The 19910-nt window shown below is 49.3% G+C and overlaps 1 protein-coding gene across 1 annotated transcript; it reads left to right on the top strand.

The window, feature by feature from the left end:
- Positions 1-6981: 6981 nt before the first annotated feature.
- LOC128813001 (uncharacterized) lies at positions 6982-19643 on the top strand. The gene is made up of 3 exons (XM_053987742.1): positions 6982-7058; positions 13019-13985; positions 19523-19643. The coding sequence occupies exons 2-3, from the start codon at positions 13036-13038 to the stop codon at positions 19641-19643; spliced, it is 1071 nt and encodes a 356-aa protein (XP_053843717.1). The 5' UTR covers positions 6982-7058; positions 13019-13035.
- Positions 19644-19910: the final 267 nt, after the last annotated feature.

Below are 19910 nucleotides of genomic sequence, written 5' to 3'. Positions count from 1 at the left end.
AAGTCATTGAGTGGGGTGATTCACAACACATCTTCATGAAAAAGTAGCAACGTTAACAAGCATTAAGCTATTTTTCTTTTTCCTGGTATGTACATTTCTGTCACACTCTGGCTAACCCAAAGGCCTGTACCCGCTGTTTTAGAAATAATTTGATTTGGGAAGGAAAATTTACATCCTGTCTCACTTCCTGTATTTTGATTTTCTAACAACAGCTTTTATGTTTCCTTTGCTATAGTTTTGGCTCAATCAGTGTAGTAAAGACAACTGAATAAATGAAAGAAGAAAAAAGAGCATGATCACACACATCCAGTGGAAGGGATCTGTGCTTCAGGCTTTATGGGAACTTCTGGACAGCTCCAGTTCACACTCAGACTCATTCTGTGCTTTAATTTCCATCTAGAACCTGCTGCTCCAGGGGAGTCAGGGCCAGTGAGGTTTCCAGGTGAGATCTACTTCCCTTAGAACTGCCATGGCAATTCCTCCACTTTGGAGAAGATGAAGATGCTTTTCTTCTAAACCAACAGAGCCCAAACACTTCTATCTAATAGCTCAACACAGCAGATTTCTATTATTAAATATTAAACTTGAAATTTCTGAGAAAGTCCAGCATGTCATGGAACCACATTACACCTGTGTCTTGTTATACCTGGTGAAGAAGTAACCCAGTTAAACAAATGCTTTGTATATCTATATCTATATCTATATCTATATCTATATCTATATCTATATCTATATCTATATCTACAGCTATAGCTATAGCTATAGCTATAGCTATAGCTATAGATATATAGATATAGATATATGCATATATACATTTATGAAATATTTTATGGATGGCAACAATTAAAAATCACACATTTAAACCTGAATGTATAAGATAAAGTTTCTTTAAGTAAGTATTTAAATAATCTCAGCAACTATAACTTGTATTCAAAACCTTTGGATTCTACTGCTCCTGCCAGCAATTTCTGGGGATCTGAAAATTTGCTAAATGAGCAATGCAACACGAAAAAATGGCAATCAACTGAGACTTGTGAGTAAAGCTGTTGTCTTGCATGAACTCATTGCCGCAGAAACTGAGACCCAGAGAAAAAATATGTTCATTTAAACTGGCCTTAACTAAAACTGAGTGACTTCCCCAGAAAAATCTGGTGAATCAGTTCAGTTCTTTAGGCAGAGGCCAGCAGATGGCATCAGCTGGCCAGCAAAGTCACACAACTTCTCCTGGAGCATGAAACTCCAGCGTGAGGAGGCACAGATTAACAAACCACAGAACTCTTCCTCCCATAAGAAGAAAGCTGGGAATGAAGGACAGCTCCTGGTTTTGAGGACAAGAACTGGATCACTGCTGCAGAAGAGCTGTGAGCTACACTCAAGATATTATTTTTGTTAATGGACATTTTAAAGCATGAGTACTCATGCCTTATTGCAAGCTGGGATATTTCTCCCAGATGTGAGATGTACCCCAGATATTTTATCCCATAGCTGGCATAAGTGAGATCCAATTTTATACAATTTTTAATGCAACTATAATGTAAATAATGCTGGTTATTAGTAGTACTTTTGTAGAAGATCAACTAGAGTTCAAAGAAACTCTAGTTTCTTTGAATTGTCTTTGTCTGGATTATTAAAAATTACTCTGCCTCTCATAGTTGGAAAATAGAAATGTTTATATTAACTAGTTGATTTTATATTAAAAAAAAATATAGAAAATAAAATGAACCAAGAGTGATTTTCCTTGGTTATTAAGAGATCTTGTTTTTATATCCATGCAACAAGTGGAAGCAACAAAGGGAAATTCTCAACCATATGTTGTTTATTGAATAGTTTTCTACCCCATTCTAGTTTTCAAAACTGTGGGGTTCTTCTCCTGCACTTTGGATTTCTAGCACTGAATAATTTGTCATGCTAATAGAATTTGTTATCTTTCTTGTAATTAACTCCCCCAATTCTAAGCTCATTGTCAACATCTATAGAATGGTACACCAGAAACCTGTATTTCTGTGATTATCTACCTCTTGAATAAATTCAATTTATGCCTGTGCAAATAATGGAAAGGTACCTAAAGGCAGCTTTAAATTTTCTCCCTTCTTTAGTCATTTCCTCAAGAGCCTGAGACTTTATAATGAAAAGTCAAAGTCAGCTATACTGAATAACAAAACGTGATGTTCACAGCATATGTAACTTTCATTACTGACTTTTGCTTTTCCCTTTAAAGAGTGGGATTTACTCATTTGCTTGAGAATGAGCTGAACATGAACTACAGGAGCGATGCTGTCAATGGACAGATTTCATATAAATTATTGGAAACAAAGCAGCACTGAGGTCACTGAGTCAGGACTAGGCCCAGCTGAGCTGGGCTATGTCACAAATTCAGTGGTGTGGTTGATAGAGAGGATTTTAAGCTCTGACAGGGAGTGAAATCAGGTTGGGGCTGATTCTCCTGCAAGAGAATCTTCCACTGGTACTGGGCTGCTCCCTTAGCTCCCTTTTCCTACCAGACTGGAGGAGTGTTTCCCCAGAAATATTGTGCACACTAGAGCCTGCTGGTGCTTGGTGGACTTAAAGAAGCCCTGGTGCCTCAGCTGCTCTGGGGAAGAGAAGGGTGAATGCAAAGGTCCCTGTGCACATTTTCCACCCAAGCTCTGGGATGCCCTTCCCCCAGTGCTGCCTGCCTGGACACCCTTCCCAGCACAGCTGCTACTCCTGGGGCAGGTACTGACCCCCTCCAGGGCAAATGGGAATGTGAGGGTTCCACAAACCCCTGGTACCCTCCCTACTCCCTCATCTCACTGGAACTTTGAGGGCCTAGAGTGCGGCGTCGCACTGTTTCTCCCGGCTGCAGGCAGCTCCCATGCCTTTCAGCGCTCCTCCCTCCAGAGCTCGGGCTCACCGCTTCTCTCCCACATGCCGCTGCAGCTGGCACGCCAGTCGGGGTCTGCTGGGTCCTGTCGCCCATGCGAGGGTCCGAGGCAAAGAGGGAAGGAATTTGTCCAAATCACCCATGAAGGAAAGCAGGAAGGCTTTATTGTCATGGAGAGCTGCGGTAGGGGGTTGCAACCTGCGCTTCCTATGTCATGTTGGGGAAATGGCACCAGCACCAGGCAGGAGTGGGATGATATAGGGAGTGTTACAGGGAGGGCAGGCGCCCCCCCACGCAATGAATACAGATGCTGTGGTGCTGACATGCACTACAGCAACCAATAGGAACACAGCAGGGGTGGACACAGGGCCCCGGGGTGAACGGGGTTGCAGGATCGGGGTGACAGACACAGAACTCCTCAGGACTGGATGGGGGACTGGTCACAGGAGTGACGGGGGAACACACCAATGTCTGGCAGCCTGGGGTTAACAACCATGGGGGTAGAACACGAGGGTACACAGGACTTGGCTAGCTAACATAAATCGGAACCCCTAATCTAAACCCAAACCTGGGATGCAACATCTCCCTATTTTTCAAAATATAAAAAAGAAGAACGGCTGTTTGATCTTCTCCGCTGCTCGTCTGACTGCTTCTTCGCTCAGCTTCTGCTCCTGGTGTTTCTGCTGCCGCAACGGCTGCCCTTCGCAGATGGAGAGGGCTTGCTGTGATGATGCTGGGGGTGGTTCTTCCCTGGGTGTTTGGGGACAACAACTTTATTACAAACACGCGGACTGGGGACACACACGGACTGGGGTAGCTGGAAGGGTTTTTCTGGGGCTTTGGGAAAAGGCATTTTTTAAAGAGATGTAAGATCTTTTTTCTCCTTGCATCGCCTGCAGTTTGATGCCACCACCCAATTGGTGGGGTCATCTGCTGTAACCACAGGCACCCTGATGTCACAACTCACCACCTGCACAACTACTTGATAAATCACAGCTTCCTTTAAGGTGCTGTGGCCTGCCTTATTTTTATCTTTACGTGAGGCAGATGTGCATTCTTTTTTCAGTTTTTTGGGAGAATGGGGTCTCCCTCTCCCCTCCTCCCCCCTCCCACTGTCCCTGGCGGTTCCCTCCCCAAAAATGGACATTGGATACCAAAATGTCCCTTCTGATCACAGTGGAAGCATCAGTGTTTTGATGGAGGCTGCCTCGGAACAGCATTCTTTGGAGGCACAGCATCTAAGGCAACCACATGGCTTCTGGGCTTTTCAGGGATCTCGAGTTGTGTGTCAGAGTTCATGGATGCTGTTTCTGGGACAAACTTGTCCTGGACCTCTGATCCCTCCACATGCCTCTCAGCTGCCACCTTGACCCGATTCGTGGAATCTGCAAAAGGTTCAGAAACCTGCCCCTGCTCCCCCCTCCCCCTGCTTCCCTCCCTCCCAGGTCTCCGGGAACCATGGGAATGTGGAGGCAGGGGCTTCCATTCCCCCCCACCTCCTTTTCCCTCAGCCCCGGATCTCCGGGGCCCATGGGAAGATGGGGACAGGGTGCGGGGAACAGGACGGGGGCTGCCTCCCTCAGGCAGCGGGGCAGAGACGGCAGAGCTCTCCCTGGAGGGAGAGGGCAGGGTTGATGATTCAACTGGGAGAACATGTAAAGGACTGGAGGGAATGCCCACATGAGGCAGAACAATGGGTGAGGGAGTAACCTGACCTCCCAAGGGGGCGGCACCCACGCCCACAGGGAGGCAGGTGGGGGTTGGGTTGAAGGTGGGGACACCGGGAACAAAAGAGAAAAAGGGGTTGTGGGAAGAAGAAGCCCCTCCACGTGGCCATCCTCCATCTTGGGAAGACAAAGGCCCCAACCACGTGGCCGCGGCTTCCTCAGGGGAACACAGAAAAGGGTTCAAAGAAACAGAGCACCACAGGGTAGCGCCAGAAATGGGATTCTTAGCTGGGAAAAAGGGATTGGGAAAGAGGTTTGAGGTCAGTTCCTCAGCAAAGTGGCCAATTTCGCTAAGGCAGGGGCACTGGGGGGGGGCTCAGGGGAGCCAGGAGCATGGTCCACATCTGTGGAGCTGCCCTGCGCCTTAAAGCGGCGGAGTACTCCCCTCTGCCTATCCCGGTTAGGGGAAGAAAGGGTAGGAGAGGAGGATGGGGAAACAGGTTCAGGGGAAGCAACAGTTTTTCTCGATGGCTCTTTTCCTTCCTGGCTCGCATTCCGCACAGACTCTATCTTTACAACCTCTGATATGAACAAATGGAGCTTGGGGAAGCAGTCTTTTACGGAGGGATCCCTGTGGATTCCCTCTGCTAGCCTGGCTCCTACCTGCTCCCAGAACTCTGCTCTGTGAGCATCCTCCGTGGTTAAGTGTGGGAAGGAAAAACACAGCCATTGTACAAATTGTTTAACTGAACTTTTGGGGTAGGGGCCCTTTTACCAATAAAATTCCCTTAATTTAGGTATAGAATTCCCTTTGTTGGGTAGACAGCACGGTCCCCATGCTATTTCTACCCACAACCTCACCCCTGGTGCAGAAAAAGCAGAAAAAAACCCAAAAATGTGGGAGACCCCGGCGGCCGCCGCTTCACGCTGTGCACTGCGTGTCCCGTACCCTCGGAAGCGCAGCAAGGCCCACCCAAGTGAAGGGGAATATTAGCTGGGTACCCCCCCACCGCTAAATACTCACCAAACCGGGATCTTCGCAAATAAAAGCTGCTACCAGGGTTTTCTTTCCCGGGAAGCATCGTCTTTCCATGGCCGTGAATGGTTATGCTTCCAGTCCCACGCAGGAAAAGATGGCGTGTTTCCCTGTGGGTGGCGGAGACGTCACTGACTTACTTCGGGGGCTCTGCTCCCGTTTTCAGTCTGGCACTTCTCCTGCGGACCGCAACTCTGCAGTGGCGGCGGGTTTCCACGCGGACCGCGCTCACTTGACTCAGCAGCGGCGCTTGCTGGTCGGCGGCACAGCACGCCTTTGCGGTGGTGGTGGCTCTTTCTGTGCAGCTCCTGGGTGCTTCGCGGTGACTCTCTGCCTGTGCTATGCGCTGGCCATGGCCCCTATGTTGGTCGCCACTTGCGGTGTCGCGCTGTTTCTCCCGGCTCCGGGCAGCTCCCGTGCCTTTCGGCGCGCCTCCCTCCCGAGCTCGGGCTCTCCGCTTCTCTCCCACGTGCCACGGTGGCAGTACGCCAGTCGGGGTCTACTGGGTTCTGTCGCCCACGCGAGGGTCCCATACAAGGAGGGAAGGAACTTGTCCAAATCACCCACAAAGGAAAGCGGGAAGGCTTTATTGTTGCAGAGAGCTGCAGTGGGGGGTTGCGACCTGCGCTTCCCTTGCCACGTTGGGGAAATGGCGCCGGGACCCGGGTGTGGGAGGGGTCCCCGCCCTCCCTTGGGAGGCAACTTCAATATAGCCAGAAGTTGTCAGTCACATGCTGTTTCCCTCCCCAGTTGAGGCTGTCTGTCAAAGCTTAACACACTCCCTGGTTCTAGAAAGTTCTTCTGTTCTGTTAATCCCATTGGACCCTGTTAGAATGCCACTCCTCTCCTGTATCCCGATTGGTTCATTACATGTCACCCCATCCCGTCTCCTCCCCTCTACCCGTTACCCATTGGTTGGTTTGTGCCCTAGCCACTCCTATCCCTCTGCCCTTATATTCTCGGTCCCGCCCTTGTACTGGGCCCCCCGGAGTCAGCTTTCCCTTCGAGAGTGTTGCTGTTCCTTGCCTTCTCCTCCTGCTCCTTCTCTCTCCTACAATAAACCTCTCGGATCCTGCTGCTCGGGAGACGTCTCGTCTTTGTTTGGTGGAGCTTTCCGGGTTTCATCTACCCCTCCCTGCGGACCGGTCAGCCGAGGATCACTTCCCGGACTGGCTGGGAACCCAGGGAACCCCCGGAGGACCTAAATTTTATACAATTGGTGCCTCGAACACGGTGATCGCTGCCCTGGTCTCCGACGAGCGTCTCCTGCCGTGTGAGGATCTGTGACCCTGCGCTGTGGGACTACAAGCGCCGTTCGCCGCCAATCCCAGGAGTAGCTGTTCTTCTGTTTTAAGAAGACTCCTATCTCCTGGATCTGCTGACAAGTCGTGGATATCCGACCCTGCAGCATCAAGGGAAGCCCCGGATTTCACGACACCAGCAGAGCTCCACTACCCCGCCTCAGCTTTTCTTTTCGCCGCGTCGTAGTTGGGTGAGTGCAGCTGCTCGAGGAGAGCAGCCGACGCAGGCTCTTATCCTTTCCTTTTTTCCTTTGCTCGGGTGGGGATTCTCTTCTGCAGCGAGGAGATGGGTAACCGCCTCTCCCCTGCAAGACGAGACTTTTATTGCCAAGTTAAAGCTACCCTTCAGTTGGGGAATGTTTCTTTTAATAAGCGGGTCCTTAAATCTTTTGTTATTTTCATTTTTGATCATTTTCCAGATGCCTCTACTGAGGATGTTCTTTCTCTTTCATTCTGGGGAAAAGTTGGGCGTTATATTTATGATTTACAAGTTTCTGGGAATTTTAGGGTCGGGAGATTTTTTCCTATTTATGATATTATTTTTAATTTAGTTAAACAAAAGGGGGAAAGTTCGGGTCCCAGTTTTCCTACCCCTTATTCCGCCCCCCTCGCTCCTAACCCCATTTCCCCTAAGGGTGGATCGGGAGATAGATCCTGCCAAAATAAGGCACAGGGTTGCCACCGTCTCCCTGCTGCCTCCCGTTCCACTCTGTCCTTCTCTTGTGCTGGGACTGGCCACCCCAGCAAGAGCCCTATCCATTCCCACGATCCTCATGCCCCCAACCCCAGTTTTACTCTCAGTTCCAGTTCTGTTTTAATAACACCTCAAAATGGCGGCGGCCTCGTGGCCGATTGCCCTGAGACACAAAATGGCGCCTCCTCCTCCTCAACCCCTCCGGTTCCCGCCACTTTACCATCTCCGCCCCCTTCGTCGGTTGCCGCCCCTGCGTCGGGTCCCGCCCCCCATCATGCGTCGATCTCGGTGACGTCGGGACCCTCCCACCCTGCCTCCCTAGCCACACCCTTGGGCGGGCCCCTGGTGGGTGGGACAGGCCTACTAGAAGGCCACGCCCCAGTGGGTGGGTCAGGCCATGGCCCAGTGGGTGGGTCAGGCCACGCCCCCTCTCCTGCCACTTCCGGTTCCCACGCTACCGGAACCGGAAGTAGGCCTTGCCGGAAGCAGGCCATCTTGGCCTGCAGGGTCTCTCATAATCAGGACCCACCGGCAAGGGAGAGGCTTCGAGCCCTAGCCCGTCCTGCCTCATCCTCGGAAGAGGATGAGGACAGTGACGACCCCCGGCCAACAACCAAGGCAGGGGAGGGCTGGGCCCAGATAAGGGCCAAGGCCATCAGGGATGGGGACCTAGATCTCGCCAGGGATCTAGGCCCAATCGCGGCACCGGTTAGGCTCAAGAGGGGGAAGGAACCGCGGTGGGAACAGCTGCCATATACGGAGGTGAAGGAATGGAGGAAGGCAGCCAAGGACTATGGGAGAAATTCCCCGTTTTTTAAAAACATATTGGACCTTACTTTTACTGGACATACTTTGGTGCAGCATGACATTCGATATATAGCGAAGGCTCTGCTGTCCCCCACAGAATTTCTTCTGTGGGAAATACATTGGAAAAAGCTATTAAAACCTATTCTAACCAAATATGACCTTAAGGAGGTGCTGGGAGATGGCGTCGAGGGCCTGGAGGCGCTGGCAGGGGAAGGGGAATTTAGTAAACCAGAAGATCAGATCCTCCTTCCCGACAATCTGCTAACTGACATCCGAGAAGCTGGGAAGGAGGCCCTACTAAAAATACCTGATGGAACCATCCCTCTCCAGAACTTCACATCCATCCTCCAGGGCCCTGATGAGACTTTTATTAAGTATATTGACAGGTTAAAGGAGGCTATAGACTGGCAGATCGAGAACGTCAAGGCCAGGGAAGAACTGCTGCGCAAGATGGCCTTGACCAACGCTAACCCGGAGACAAAGAAGATCCTGCGAGCTCTCCCCCAGGATCCGGAGCCGACCATCGCCAAGATGGTCGAGGCGTGCACAAAAGCGGCATCGATGGAGCAGACTGTGGCGTTTGCGGTGAGCAGGGGTGTGGGGGAGGCAATGGTGGACCTCATGAACACGCGCTGCTTCGGCTGCGGCCAGCTGGGCCATATACAAGCCAATTGCCCACACTGGCCACCAGAGAGGTCCTACCCTCATTATAACCCCTCCCCGAGACCCCCTTACAGGAATCCTCGTTATCATCGGCCGGGAAACGGGAGGCGGAGCGCGCTGAGGGGCCGCGCTACGACAACAAATGGCCCATCCCAACGCCCTGCGCTGCCATCGCTCCCGGAGAACCACTGCCCCGACGGCACGTTTCTCCGGACATCCGCAGCCAGGAGGACGGGCTCCGGCTCCTCAGACGGACTAAACAACTGAACAGTGCCCGCCGCCAAGTCCTCCGGAGTTCCATCCACATTATGTTTCCGGATGAGGACTTGGTCCGTGTCCCGGTGGGATTCCTGCCGCCGCCATACCGCGACCACCCCGTCACAGTGCTGTTCATCGGGGACTCCATCAGCACGCCGGACGACCTCACCATCATCCCGGAGGTCGTCTACTTCGAGCCAGGGGCAGAGCTCAACGTCTCCGTGGTGTGCCATCATCCTCCGTTCTCTCTGCCGAGAGGGTCTCCTTTAGCTCTGTGCTACATCTTACATATGCACTTCAAGGACACTGGTTGCAACATTCTATCGGACTTTCCTACCGATCATATGCACTTCAATGACACTGGCTGCAACATTCTATCAGACTTTCCTACGGATCAAGACCCTTCTGCTTTCTTCATTCAGAACGTTAGCAGACAAAGACCAATTATTAAAACTACCTTTGTCTTTCAGGGGAAAAACATTTCGTTGGACCTGATGGCAGACACCGGTGCAGACGTTACCATCGTCCCTCAGGCAGAGTGGCCGCGCGACTGGGAGTTAGTGTCCCCTTGTGGCACAATCTCCGGCGTCGGAGGAGCCGTCAATTCCCGACGCAGTAAGCACCTCGTGTGTGTAGAGGGGCCGGAGGGCCAGGTTGCCACAATTCGGCCTTTCGTAGTTGCATCTAACATCAAATTATTAGGCAGGGACGTATTGTCCCAATGGGGTGCCCGTCTCGACATCCCTAGCCCTGCGTGGGATTTTTAGTCTGGGCCACTGCGGAGCGCACCTCCCCACCGCTTAATTGGAAAACTGATACACCGGTGTGGGTGGACCAGTGGCCCTTGCCAATCGAAAAACTTACTGCGCTCAACGAACTAGTAGAGGAGCAGGTGCGCCTGGGGCATTTAATACCTTCCACCAGCCCCTGGAACACGCCTGTCTTTGTTATTAAAAAACCCGGCAAAGACAGGTGGCGCCTGCTCCAAGACCTACGCAGGGTTAACGATGTTATCGAGGATATGGGCCCCTTGCAACCAGGCCTTCCCTCTCCCTCTATGCTGCCCCGGGATTGGCAGCTCGCAATCCTTGATATCAAGGATTGTTTCTTCAACATCCCGTTATACCCCGGAGATGCTCCCAGGTTCGCGTTTTCGGTTCCTTCTATCAACCGAGGTGAGCCGTACAAACGGTATCAATGGACCACTCTGCCCCAGGGAATGAAGAATTCCCCGGTGCTCTGCCAAACCTTTGTGGCACAGGTCCTTTCCCCAGTTCGTCGCCTTTTTCCAGAGGCCATCATCCTTCATTATATGGATGATATTTTGATTTGTGCTGCTAGCTCAACATATCTACAAGCAGCCTTGGACAGGACCATTAAAGCCATTAAAGATGCGGGGTTTCAAATCGCAGAAGACAAAATCCAGCTGTCGTCCCCCTGGAAATACCTGGGCTTCCTGATTACGGGAAGGACCGTCGCGCCCCAGTCTCTTGTCATCAAGGACGACCCACGGACCCTGCGGGATTTGCAGCAGCTTTGCGGTACCATCACCTGGATTCGACCTCTCCTGGGACTCACCACAGAGGAGCTGTCGCCACTTTTCCACCTGCTGAAAGGCGACGGCGACCTGGCATCCCCACGACATCTCACACCGGATGCCCGTGAGGCCTTGGAGAGAGTCGCAGCTGCTATCAAGTCCCGCCAGGCGCATCGGGTCGCGCGGTCCCTCCCAATCCAGTGTGCCATCCTGGGTAAGTCTCCCAACTTACATGCCCTGCTATTCCAGTGGGACGACAGCCAGAGAGACCCACTCCTTATCATCGAGTGGCTGTTCCTCCCCCACCAACCCGCCAAAACAATAACAACATATCCTGAAATCATGTCTAAACTAATCATTAAGGCCCGCCAGCGCCTCCGGACCCTCGCAGGGTGTGACCCAGCATGCATCTATTTACCATTAAATTTGGACCAATTGGATTTCCTTTTACAAACAAATGAAAATTTGCAGATTTCAGTAGATAGCTATCCTGGTCAAATTCGGATACACTATCCCAAGCACAAATTATTTAAAGACACTTTATACCTGGCTCCAAAAATTTTTAAAAGCAAAATACCACTAAAAAATGCTCTCACAGTGTTCACTGATGGGTCGGGAAGATCCCACAAATCAGTGATCACTTGGAAGGACCCGGACAGTCAGAAGTGGGAATCTGACGTCCAAATAGTTCAGGGATCCCCCCAAATCGCTGAACTTGCAGCGGTTGTGAGAGCCTTCAGAAAATTCCAACAACCTTTCAATTTGGTAACTGATTCGGCATATGTAGCCGGGATAGCAGAGCGGGCCGAACATGCCCTGCTCAAAGAAATTCAAAACAAAACGCTCTACAGCTTGCTCTCAGAACTAATTTGGCTGATCTCCCACCGAGAGCAACCTTATCATATTCTGCATGTTAGGTCACACACCGACCTGCCAGGTGACATCACTGAGGGTAACCGGAGAGCAGATACCCTGGCGATGCTGGCCACCTCCACTTCTGTAAACCAGACAGTTCTAAGACCCACCTTGCCAGATGTCCATATGCAGGCTAAGATGAGCCACGCCTTTTACCATCAGAATGCTCCAGCTCTATGCCGCCAATTTAAGATCTCTAAGGAGCAGGCGCGAGCCATCTTAGCCACCTGCCCCAACTGCCAGTCCCACGCATTACCATCAGTAGCGACGGGGGTTAACCCCCGGGGACTGGGAGCATTGGACATCTGGCAGACAGACATTACTCATTTTCCTTCCTTTGGGCGGCTCAAATATCTCCACGTGTCGGTGGACACTTTCTCGGGGGCAGTGTTCGCCTCCACGCATACGGGGGAAAAAACCAAAGACATTATAAAACACCTATATATGGCTTTCTCCACTCTGGGTGTCCCAAAAACTATAAAGACTGATAACGGACCAGGGTTTGTGTCCAAACAGTTCATGGAATTTGTGCAACTATGGGGCATTGACCATGTTACTGGAATTCCACACAACCCTACAGGGCAGTCAATCGTGGAACGGAAACACCAAGAGATTAAGAAATTATTAGAACAAGAAAACGATTCGGCCATCACCACGAGCCCTGTAGAGAGGTTGTGCAAGGCCCTGTATGTTCTCAATTTCATGAACTGTTCAGACCGCGAGCCAAACCCCCCGATCCTGCGCCATTTCCATAATAACACCAGGGCGCAGTTGAAGGAGAGGCCTCCTGTGCTCATAAAAGACCCTGAGTCTAAAGTTATCAAAGGTCCATACCCTCTAATAACGTGGGGGAGAGGGTATGGATGTGTTTCAACAGAACAGGGCCCCAGGTGGATCCCCGGGAAATTCATCAAACCGTACCGGGAGGACATCCCTACAGAAAGCCAACCCCCGGAACACTCCCCCGAGACGCCAGCTCCATCAGAAACCACCGTCGCGTGGAGTCGAAGGAAAAGGAAGAAGACTAGACCAGCCAGTATCGCCGTCAGGACTTTAATAACTAACCGGCATTTCCCGCCGGCTTGGACTGCTTATCCTCTGACCCCATCCCCTACCATCCCTCACCCTTTTCCGTCCTACCACTTTCCTCACCCCTTCTTCCCTCATACCTGACCTGATTTTGTTTTCCTGTTTTGTTACTATTTCGATTTACACGGGGGAGGATGGGGATTCAAAGGGGTCACTATCCTTATTTCCGTTATATGTCTATTTATTAGACTTTGGTCCACCCAGAATGGCAGTCGCAGCAGCCAGAACACCCTGCAGTGACCAGCTTCCTGCAGCAGCACTTTTCATCATCGTGTGGTTTCACCTGGCAGGAAGCTGGATCGTACCACAGCCCAAAGAGAACGTCTGGGTCACGCTGGCAAAGTCCATCGGGCAGGAACAACTCTGCATGGCCATGGGAGGTGTAGGCAACCCGTTGTCTACATGCCTGGTGGGAGTCCCCCTGTCGGAAAATGATTTTCCATTCACAGTGATGAAACCCAACCCGGCGGACTCCTTGGGGAGTTGGATAAGGACACTACTGCAGGCACCACAGGAACCCCAGGAATTGGACCTACTGGGGTCCACGAGGGCTCATTTATGCATTAGATTCTACACTAAGGCCTCTCAAGGAAAAATAGAGTATAACATCAAAGAGGTTACACCAACTGATAAAAGATATATTAATGAGTGGTGCAACTATACTAGCCCGATTCTGATCAAGTCCTACCCATACCCTAAGGAGCTCCCTCGGGGTGTGTTTTTGATCTGTGGGGACAGGGTGTGGGCTGGGATCCCCTCTAAGATCAAAGGGGGTCCCTGTAGCCTTGGCAGGCTTACTACCCTAACCCCCAACAAAACACAAATTATTGATTGGAAAAGGGGAAGTCAATCGGCACGCCAAAAAAGATCTTATGGGGAATTTGACCCAAATTGTGACTCGGAAATTTATGATTGGGGCAAAGGAAAGAGGGTCGCCGCGTCCATTTTTCTACCGTGGTATGCGGCAGCAAAGGCCCTTGGTGAGATTTCTCACCTGGGGTGTTGGATGAGTAAGCAGGCCAATGCTACTTCTGCCACCTTATCCGATCTCTTGGCGGAAGAAGAGACCACCAGGCATGCCACCTTACAAAATAGAGCGGCCATCGACTTTCTGCTGCTCGCCCATGGCCACAGTTGCGAGGACTTTGAGGGGATGTGCTGCTTCAATTTGTCATCAAAGAGCACATCCATCCAAGCCAGCATCCAGCGGATCCAGGCGTTGGTAAAGGACTTAAAGACTGAAACTGGGGCTGTGGACGCTGTGAACAAGATCTTTTCTCAATGGGGTGTTCCTGGGTGGGCCATTCCAATTGTTAAAGGTTTAATTTGGGTTTTAATCATAATTTTCTTAATTTCTGTTGCGTTAACCATCTTTAAGAAATTGTTAACTAGGACAATGGGAAATGTTTTTTTAATAAACCAAAAAGGGGGAGTTGTGGGAGGGGTCCCCGCCCTCCCTTGGGAGGCAACTTCAATATAGCCAGAAGTTGTCAGTCACATGCTGTTTCCCTCCCCAGTTGAGGCTGTCTGTCAAAGCTTAACACACTCCCCGGTTCTAGAAAGTTCTTCTGTTCTGTTAATCTCATTGGACCCTGTTAGAATGCCACTCCTCTCCTGTATCCCGATTGGTTCATTACATGTCACCCCATCCCGTCTCCTCCCCTCTACCTGTTACCCATTGGTTGGTTTGTGCCCTAGCCACTCCTATCCCTCTGCCCTTATATTCTCGGTCCCGCCCTTGTACTGGGCTCCCCGGAGTCAGCTTTCCCTTCGAGAGTGTTGCTGTTCCTTGCCTTCTCCTCCTGCTCCTTCTCTCTCCTACAATAAACCTCTCGGATCCTGCTGCTCGGGAGACGTCTCGTCTTTGTTTGGTGGAGCTTTCCGGGTTTCATCTACCCCTCCCTGCGGACCGGTCAGCCGAGGATCACTTCCCGGACTGGCTGGGAACCCAGGGAACCCCCGGAGGACCTAAATTTTATACACCCGGGAGGGAGTGGGATGATATAGGGAGTGTTACAGGGAGGGCAGACGCCCCCCCCACGCAATGAATACAGACGCTGTGGTGCTGACATGCACTACAGCGACCAATAGGAACACAGCAGGGGTGGACACAGGGCCCCAGGGTGAACGAGGTTGCAGGATCGGGGTGACAGACATAGAACTCCTTAGGACTGGACAGGGGAGTGGTCACAGAAGTGACAGGGGAACACTCCAATGTCTGGCAGCCTGGGGCTAACAACCGTGATGGGGAGAACACGAGGGTACACAGGACTTGGCTAGCTAACATAAATAGGAACCCCTAATCTAAACCCAAACCCAGGATGCAACACTAGAGCAGAAGGTGGTAAAGCAGAGGAGTAAAGCTGGACAAAACAAACTGCCTTTAAATCCCTTTCTTGAAGGCATTTTGTAACTCACCAGTGCATTCAGGATTCCCTCACAGGCACCTGCTAAGTGGGTCTAAATTTCAAAGGGTTTTTTCTTACAATAAAAGCAGTGAATAAAATGTGCAAGATAAAACAAACATTAGGATGTGTCTTCTTTTTGTTCATGCATACTACTGATATCTTATTTTAATACACTACCATGCTATGGAAACTTTCCTTTATAGCTGAACTCAATGATATCATAATGTTGAAGGAAATAAGGTATTCTGAATCTACAGTGTTACCTTTATTTTTGGAACTAGCTGAACACATGGTTCACTCATCACTATATGATAACATTTTTCTTTTGTTGATTTATTTTATGTGTGGTAAAGCAAAACTATCAGATTTGCTGTTCCCACTTACTGAGCACTCTGCTTTTTAAGCCTCTTACACTCAGAGCTTACATAGTATCTTACAGATAAACACATAAATATTTACTTTTCCCTTTTGCAAAATGATCTGCACTTGCTATTACTACCGTTGTCATATAATAAGTTAGTATCTTTAGAACTATTTTTATGCTATTTACTGTTATAGTTAACTCCAATGTTAATCAAAATATTTTGATTGCAGTCCAGTGGCTGACCGACTGTTTTGCTGGAGACAAAGTTGAGATACTTTGGTAGAAGAAAGGGAAGGGTTTTATTTCACTGTCTGTTCAGAAAATTAGCAAATTATCTCACAAAAGGGGAAAAACTCTGGAAGAATTAGAAGCCTAGATCTTCCATTCATGACATGACTTCACTCATAAGAATAACCAAGCCCACAGGTTGCTAAAAGCAGACAGGAATGTGGCTGGCTGTCACAGTTTTGGAGACAGACCAGTGACAAGACACACTGTGTTCATGCAGCAACAGCTCGCTTTATGGAGCTCTTACTCCCTTATATACCTAAGGAGCTCATGAGGTTGGTCCTCCTTGGCTGAGCCAGTTACCTCCTGGTCAGCCAGCCAATAGGAGCCTGAGTCCCCAACGGCCTGGGCCTGCTCTTGCCAGTCAAATTATATAAGTAATTATATAATTGATCACATATTTCTGTTATAAATTTGTAATTATTTATACTCTGAGGCCTACAGGCCAGCTGTAGGCCACCACAGCTGGCAGCTACTCCAGATGTTGGTGGGCAAAAGTTTTGCATCAAATGCATCTTCCAAATAATTTTCCATGACAGCACTTGCTCCCTCTATGGGATGTGTTTGTGGAGTGTTGTGTCATGGGGTCTGGGCTGGAGGCACAGAGTGATTTCACAGCCTTCTGACACCAAAATTCTGCATCTCTGCAGCCACAGGAATAATTTAATCCTTCTAAAGGTGCCCTTCGGTTGGGCAGCTGGTGCAGGACCTTTTGACAGATATGTCCCTCCCCTGGGTATTTATTTGAAATGGAGATTGTTTTCCAGCACACTGTGGGGCTCTCATGTGCACAGGGAAGGACATTGTTGAACTGCAGGGGAAGACCAATGGCCAGGTCCTAGAAGGGCATACTGTAGGCCCCAGGAACACCTTAACAACATAGGGAGAGGAAAAAAGCTTCCCCCATAGCGCTCTACAGCACCATGTTAATTAACCCCAGTTCTGTCCTCCCCATTGGCCTGTTGGCCTTATCTGCCCTTTTTGCCCATATATATCCCAGTTCTAGAAAGTTATCTATTCCCTGTTTCTCCATTGGCCCTTGTATCCCTGCATATCCACCCTGGCATTCCCTATTGGTTGTCACCCTTTGCCCTGCCTGGGTACCGCCCCTGTGCCGTCAGATTACTGGACACTGATGAGACTATCTCCACCCCCTCTTATACGATATTTAAACCTACACCTTCCTTTCTTCCCTGTCTTGTATCCCTGGATGCCCTCAGTGTGGCTTTATTAAACCCATCGGAACTATATACAGAAACCCCTCCTGTCTTTCAGTAGCCAATCTCAGCTACCTGTAGTGTGTGTTTGCATGGACTGTGTGGTTGTTTGTGTGCCTGCCTGTAATGTCAGTTTGGGGATGAGTGGGTTGGAGACAAAGAGACCACTCATCCTGATGCTCATGTGGCAACAGAGAGAGTTTATTCTCAAGGCATTCCTTACAAAGGGCATTTGAAAACCCAGTCTGGATGCTTTCATTGGTCTGATCTCTATGCCCCTTCAGGTTCTGGCCAGGGAAATGGCTGCAGCCTTGGGAGAGACGTGACTGGGTGAGGCCCCTGTCAGTCAACCCAGGGGCTGGTTAGTGTGCCTAGCACAAACCAGCTTGTATGTGGCAACATCTCACCCTTCTGTCTTTATAAAATTTGTGATCTGCTCTCTGTCACCCATCGGCAAGGGCCCTTTGCAAATGGCGTGACAGAAGACAGCATGGGTCTAATTTGCACTGGAGCTGCAGCATGCACATCCAAGATCTGTTAGGGGAGAACTCAGGCAAACATGTCACAGGCTTGATGCTTACAGGCTACAAGTTACAACTTATCTCTAAAAACAAGAAACCACTTAACCCTTAACCCACTTAACCCTTAGAGAAAAACCTAACTACTAAAAAACAGTCTGTAACCCATTTAAACCTTAGAGGAAAACTCTACTATTCTAACAATCTGTAAACAGAAAAACAGTTTGCAAACAGGAAAAAAAAATTGTAAACAAATCAAGTCCTTATATGAACTGTCACTTCAAGAGTCCTAGATTTCCATCAATTGTTCCTTGTGATGTTTGTTATGGGGACATCAAGATGAGCAGACATATCCAACGTGTTCCGGTGTCCATTGAAATGCATTTACCTTGGATTTATTCTAGTCATATGATTGACTAAAAGACATTGTATTACCTAAGACTTAGAGAGGGGGTGCACGTTCACCCCATCCTTCCCGCCCCCCCTTTTTTCTTTAAATGAATAACTAAAAATAGAAACAAACAATGGACTTTGAACAGTATTAATAAGATACTATTACTCAGGGGTTACTGAGGCATCTCTTTTTCACTATGAGGATTTGAAAGAACTTCTTCCAGACTAGGCTTTGTTGTTTATCTTAAAGGAAAAAGGGTTTAACTTTTGCAAAGTTTGTATACTAATATATTTTTCTCTACCAGCCAGGTTCATGGCTTGATCAGGGCCAATGAGCTTGGTCAGGAGAGGTCTTCTGTATTTTATACTTTTTAAAAACAAGCTTGTATTAATATCTGGTACAAAAAAATCTTAACATGAATAACTTATTTAAATTTTCTAGTTAATATGGTAACAGTGCATGTAATATACTTTTCTTAGAAGTTAGAAAATTTTTATTGACTTTAACAGGTGACTTTTAAGTTTTTAAAATGATGACAGGTGGCACATTCTCAGTTAAAAAGAATTTTGCAACTGAAATTTGCTTATGATATTTCTAAATCAATGTTCTATGCATGCTTTAGTGGACCTAGAATGTTAGGATGGGGCCATTCTTTGAATCTTCCAGGTAGATCAAGAAATAATGCAAGCAGAAATACTAAGAGTATCAAGAGAAGACTTGTTAACATACATCCTAGGATCTCTTCAAGACACAGTAGCCCATGCCTGAGACAGAAATGAAATACTTTCTTAACAACTTTAGCAGAATCAGCTATCAGAGGCTTATCAATTTTGGTTTTAGCAAATGCAAACAACAATAATAAGTATTGTACTATGAATTCTAGGACATATTTCATAGACTGTTGTGTAAATTTGTAACTTTTGTGTGACATCCCTTCAATATCTCTACCCTTAGCACATATTATTAGTTTATTAGAGTTATAGAGAATATGAGAACTTTTCAGAAGGCAGCGTTGCTGTGAAGTTTCATTGAGGTTTGAGGGGTAAAAACTTGGTGTTTGTCTGCTTTTTCACTGTCCATATGCAGGGAGGTGCTGCTTTCCCACTGGACTTGGTGAGAGGATGGCTCTCTCTTAGCTGCTGTGAGACGGCTGCGCCATGTGGCCAGCATCATCTTTTCAGGACAGCTTGATTGCTATTAGTCCCACGGCACCACACCCCCACACACTTCTTTTCACTGCTTTTTGCTGGATGGGCCCGCTGCAGGGGCTTTTTCCACACTCTGCTTCTGGGTTTGGTGTCTGCAGCTCTTCTCAGATTCATCCTTGAAGGCAGGGTCGAGTGCAGGACCACACCCACTGGAGGCACAGCTGTGTTCTCCAGAGGTCAGCTTGGGAGTGGAGCCCAGCTCCCTGATGCAGGCTGGATACGGGTGCAGGCAGCCATGGCAAGGCTGGTGGGAGGGCAGTCCCAGTGACCCCATGGTGTGTTGTCATGCCCACAGGATGCCCGCCTATCCCAGCCATGCCCGGAGGGATCAGAGTGGCCTCAGAGTGGCCACCACGAAGTCTGGTTCCCCAGAGTGGGATGACACAGTATGCCCTCCTGGATCAGCAATATCATAGCCCGAGGCAGCTGAATAACAATTCAGCTCAGCCTCGCAGTGCAGAGTAGCACAACTTGCCGGGACCATGGCAGCTGCCATGGCTCCACGTGGCTGGATTGTGCAATCCATTCTGCCTCCTCCCTGGGCAATGTTGGCAGCCATGGCGTGGGCAGCCTGTGGATGGTCTCTGTTTGCTGATATTTTTTCACCCCCCAGGGCTGTGCCGTTCCCCACAGTCGCTCTGCAGAAGCCAGCGTGGTCCCACAGGAGCAGGGCACATTCTCAT

Source organism: Vidua macroura, chromosome 11 (assembly GCF_024509145.1).
Source record: "Vidua macroura isolate BioBank_ID:100142 chromosome 11, ASM2450914v1, whole genome shotgun sequence".
NCBI lineage: Eukaryota > Metazoa > Chordata > Aves > Passeriformes > Viduidae > Vidua > Vidua macroura.
Note: the sequence above shows the minus strand (reverse complement) of the source record. Positions and strands in the feature narration are given on the sequence as shown.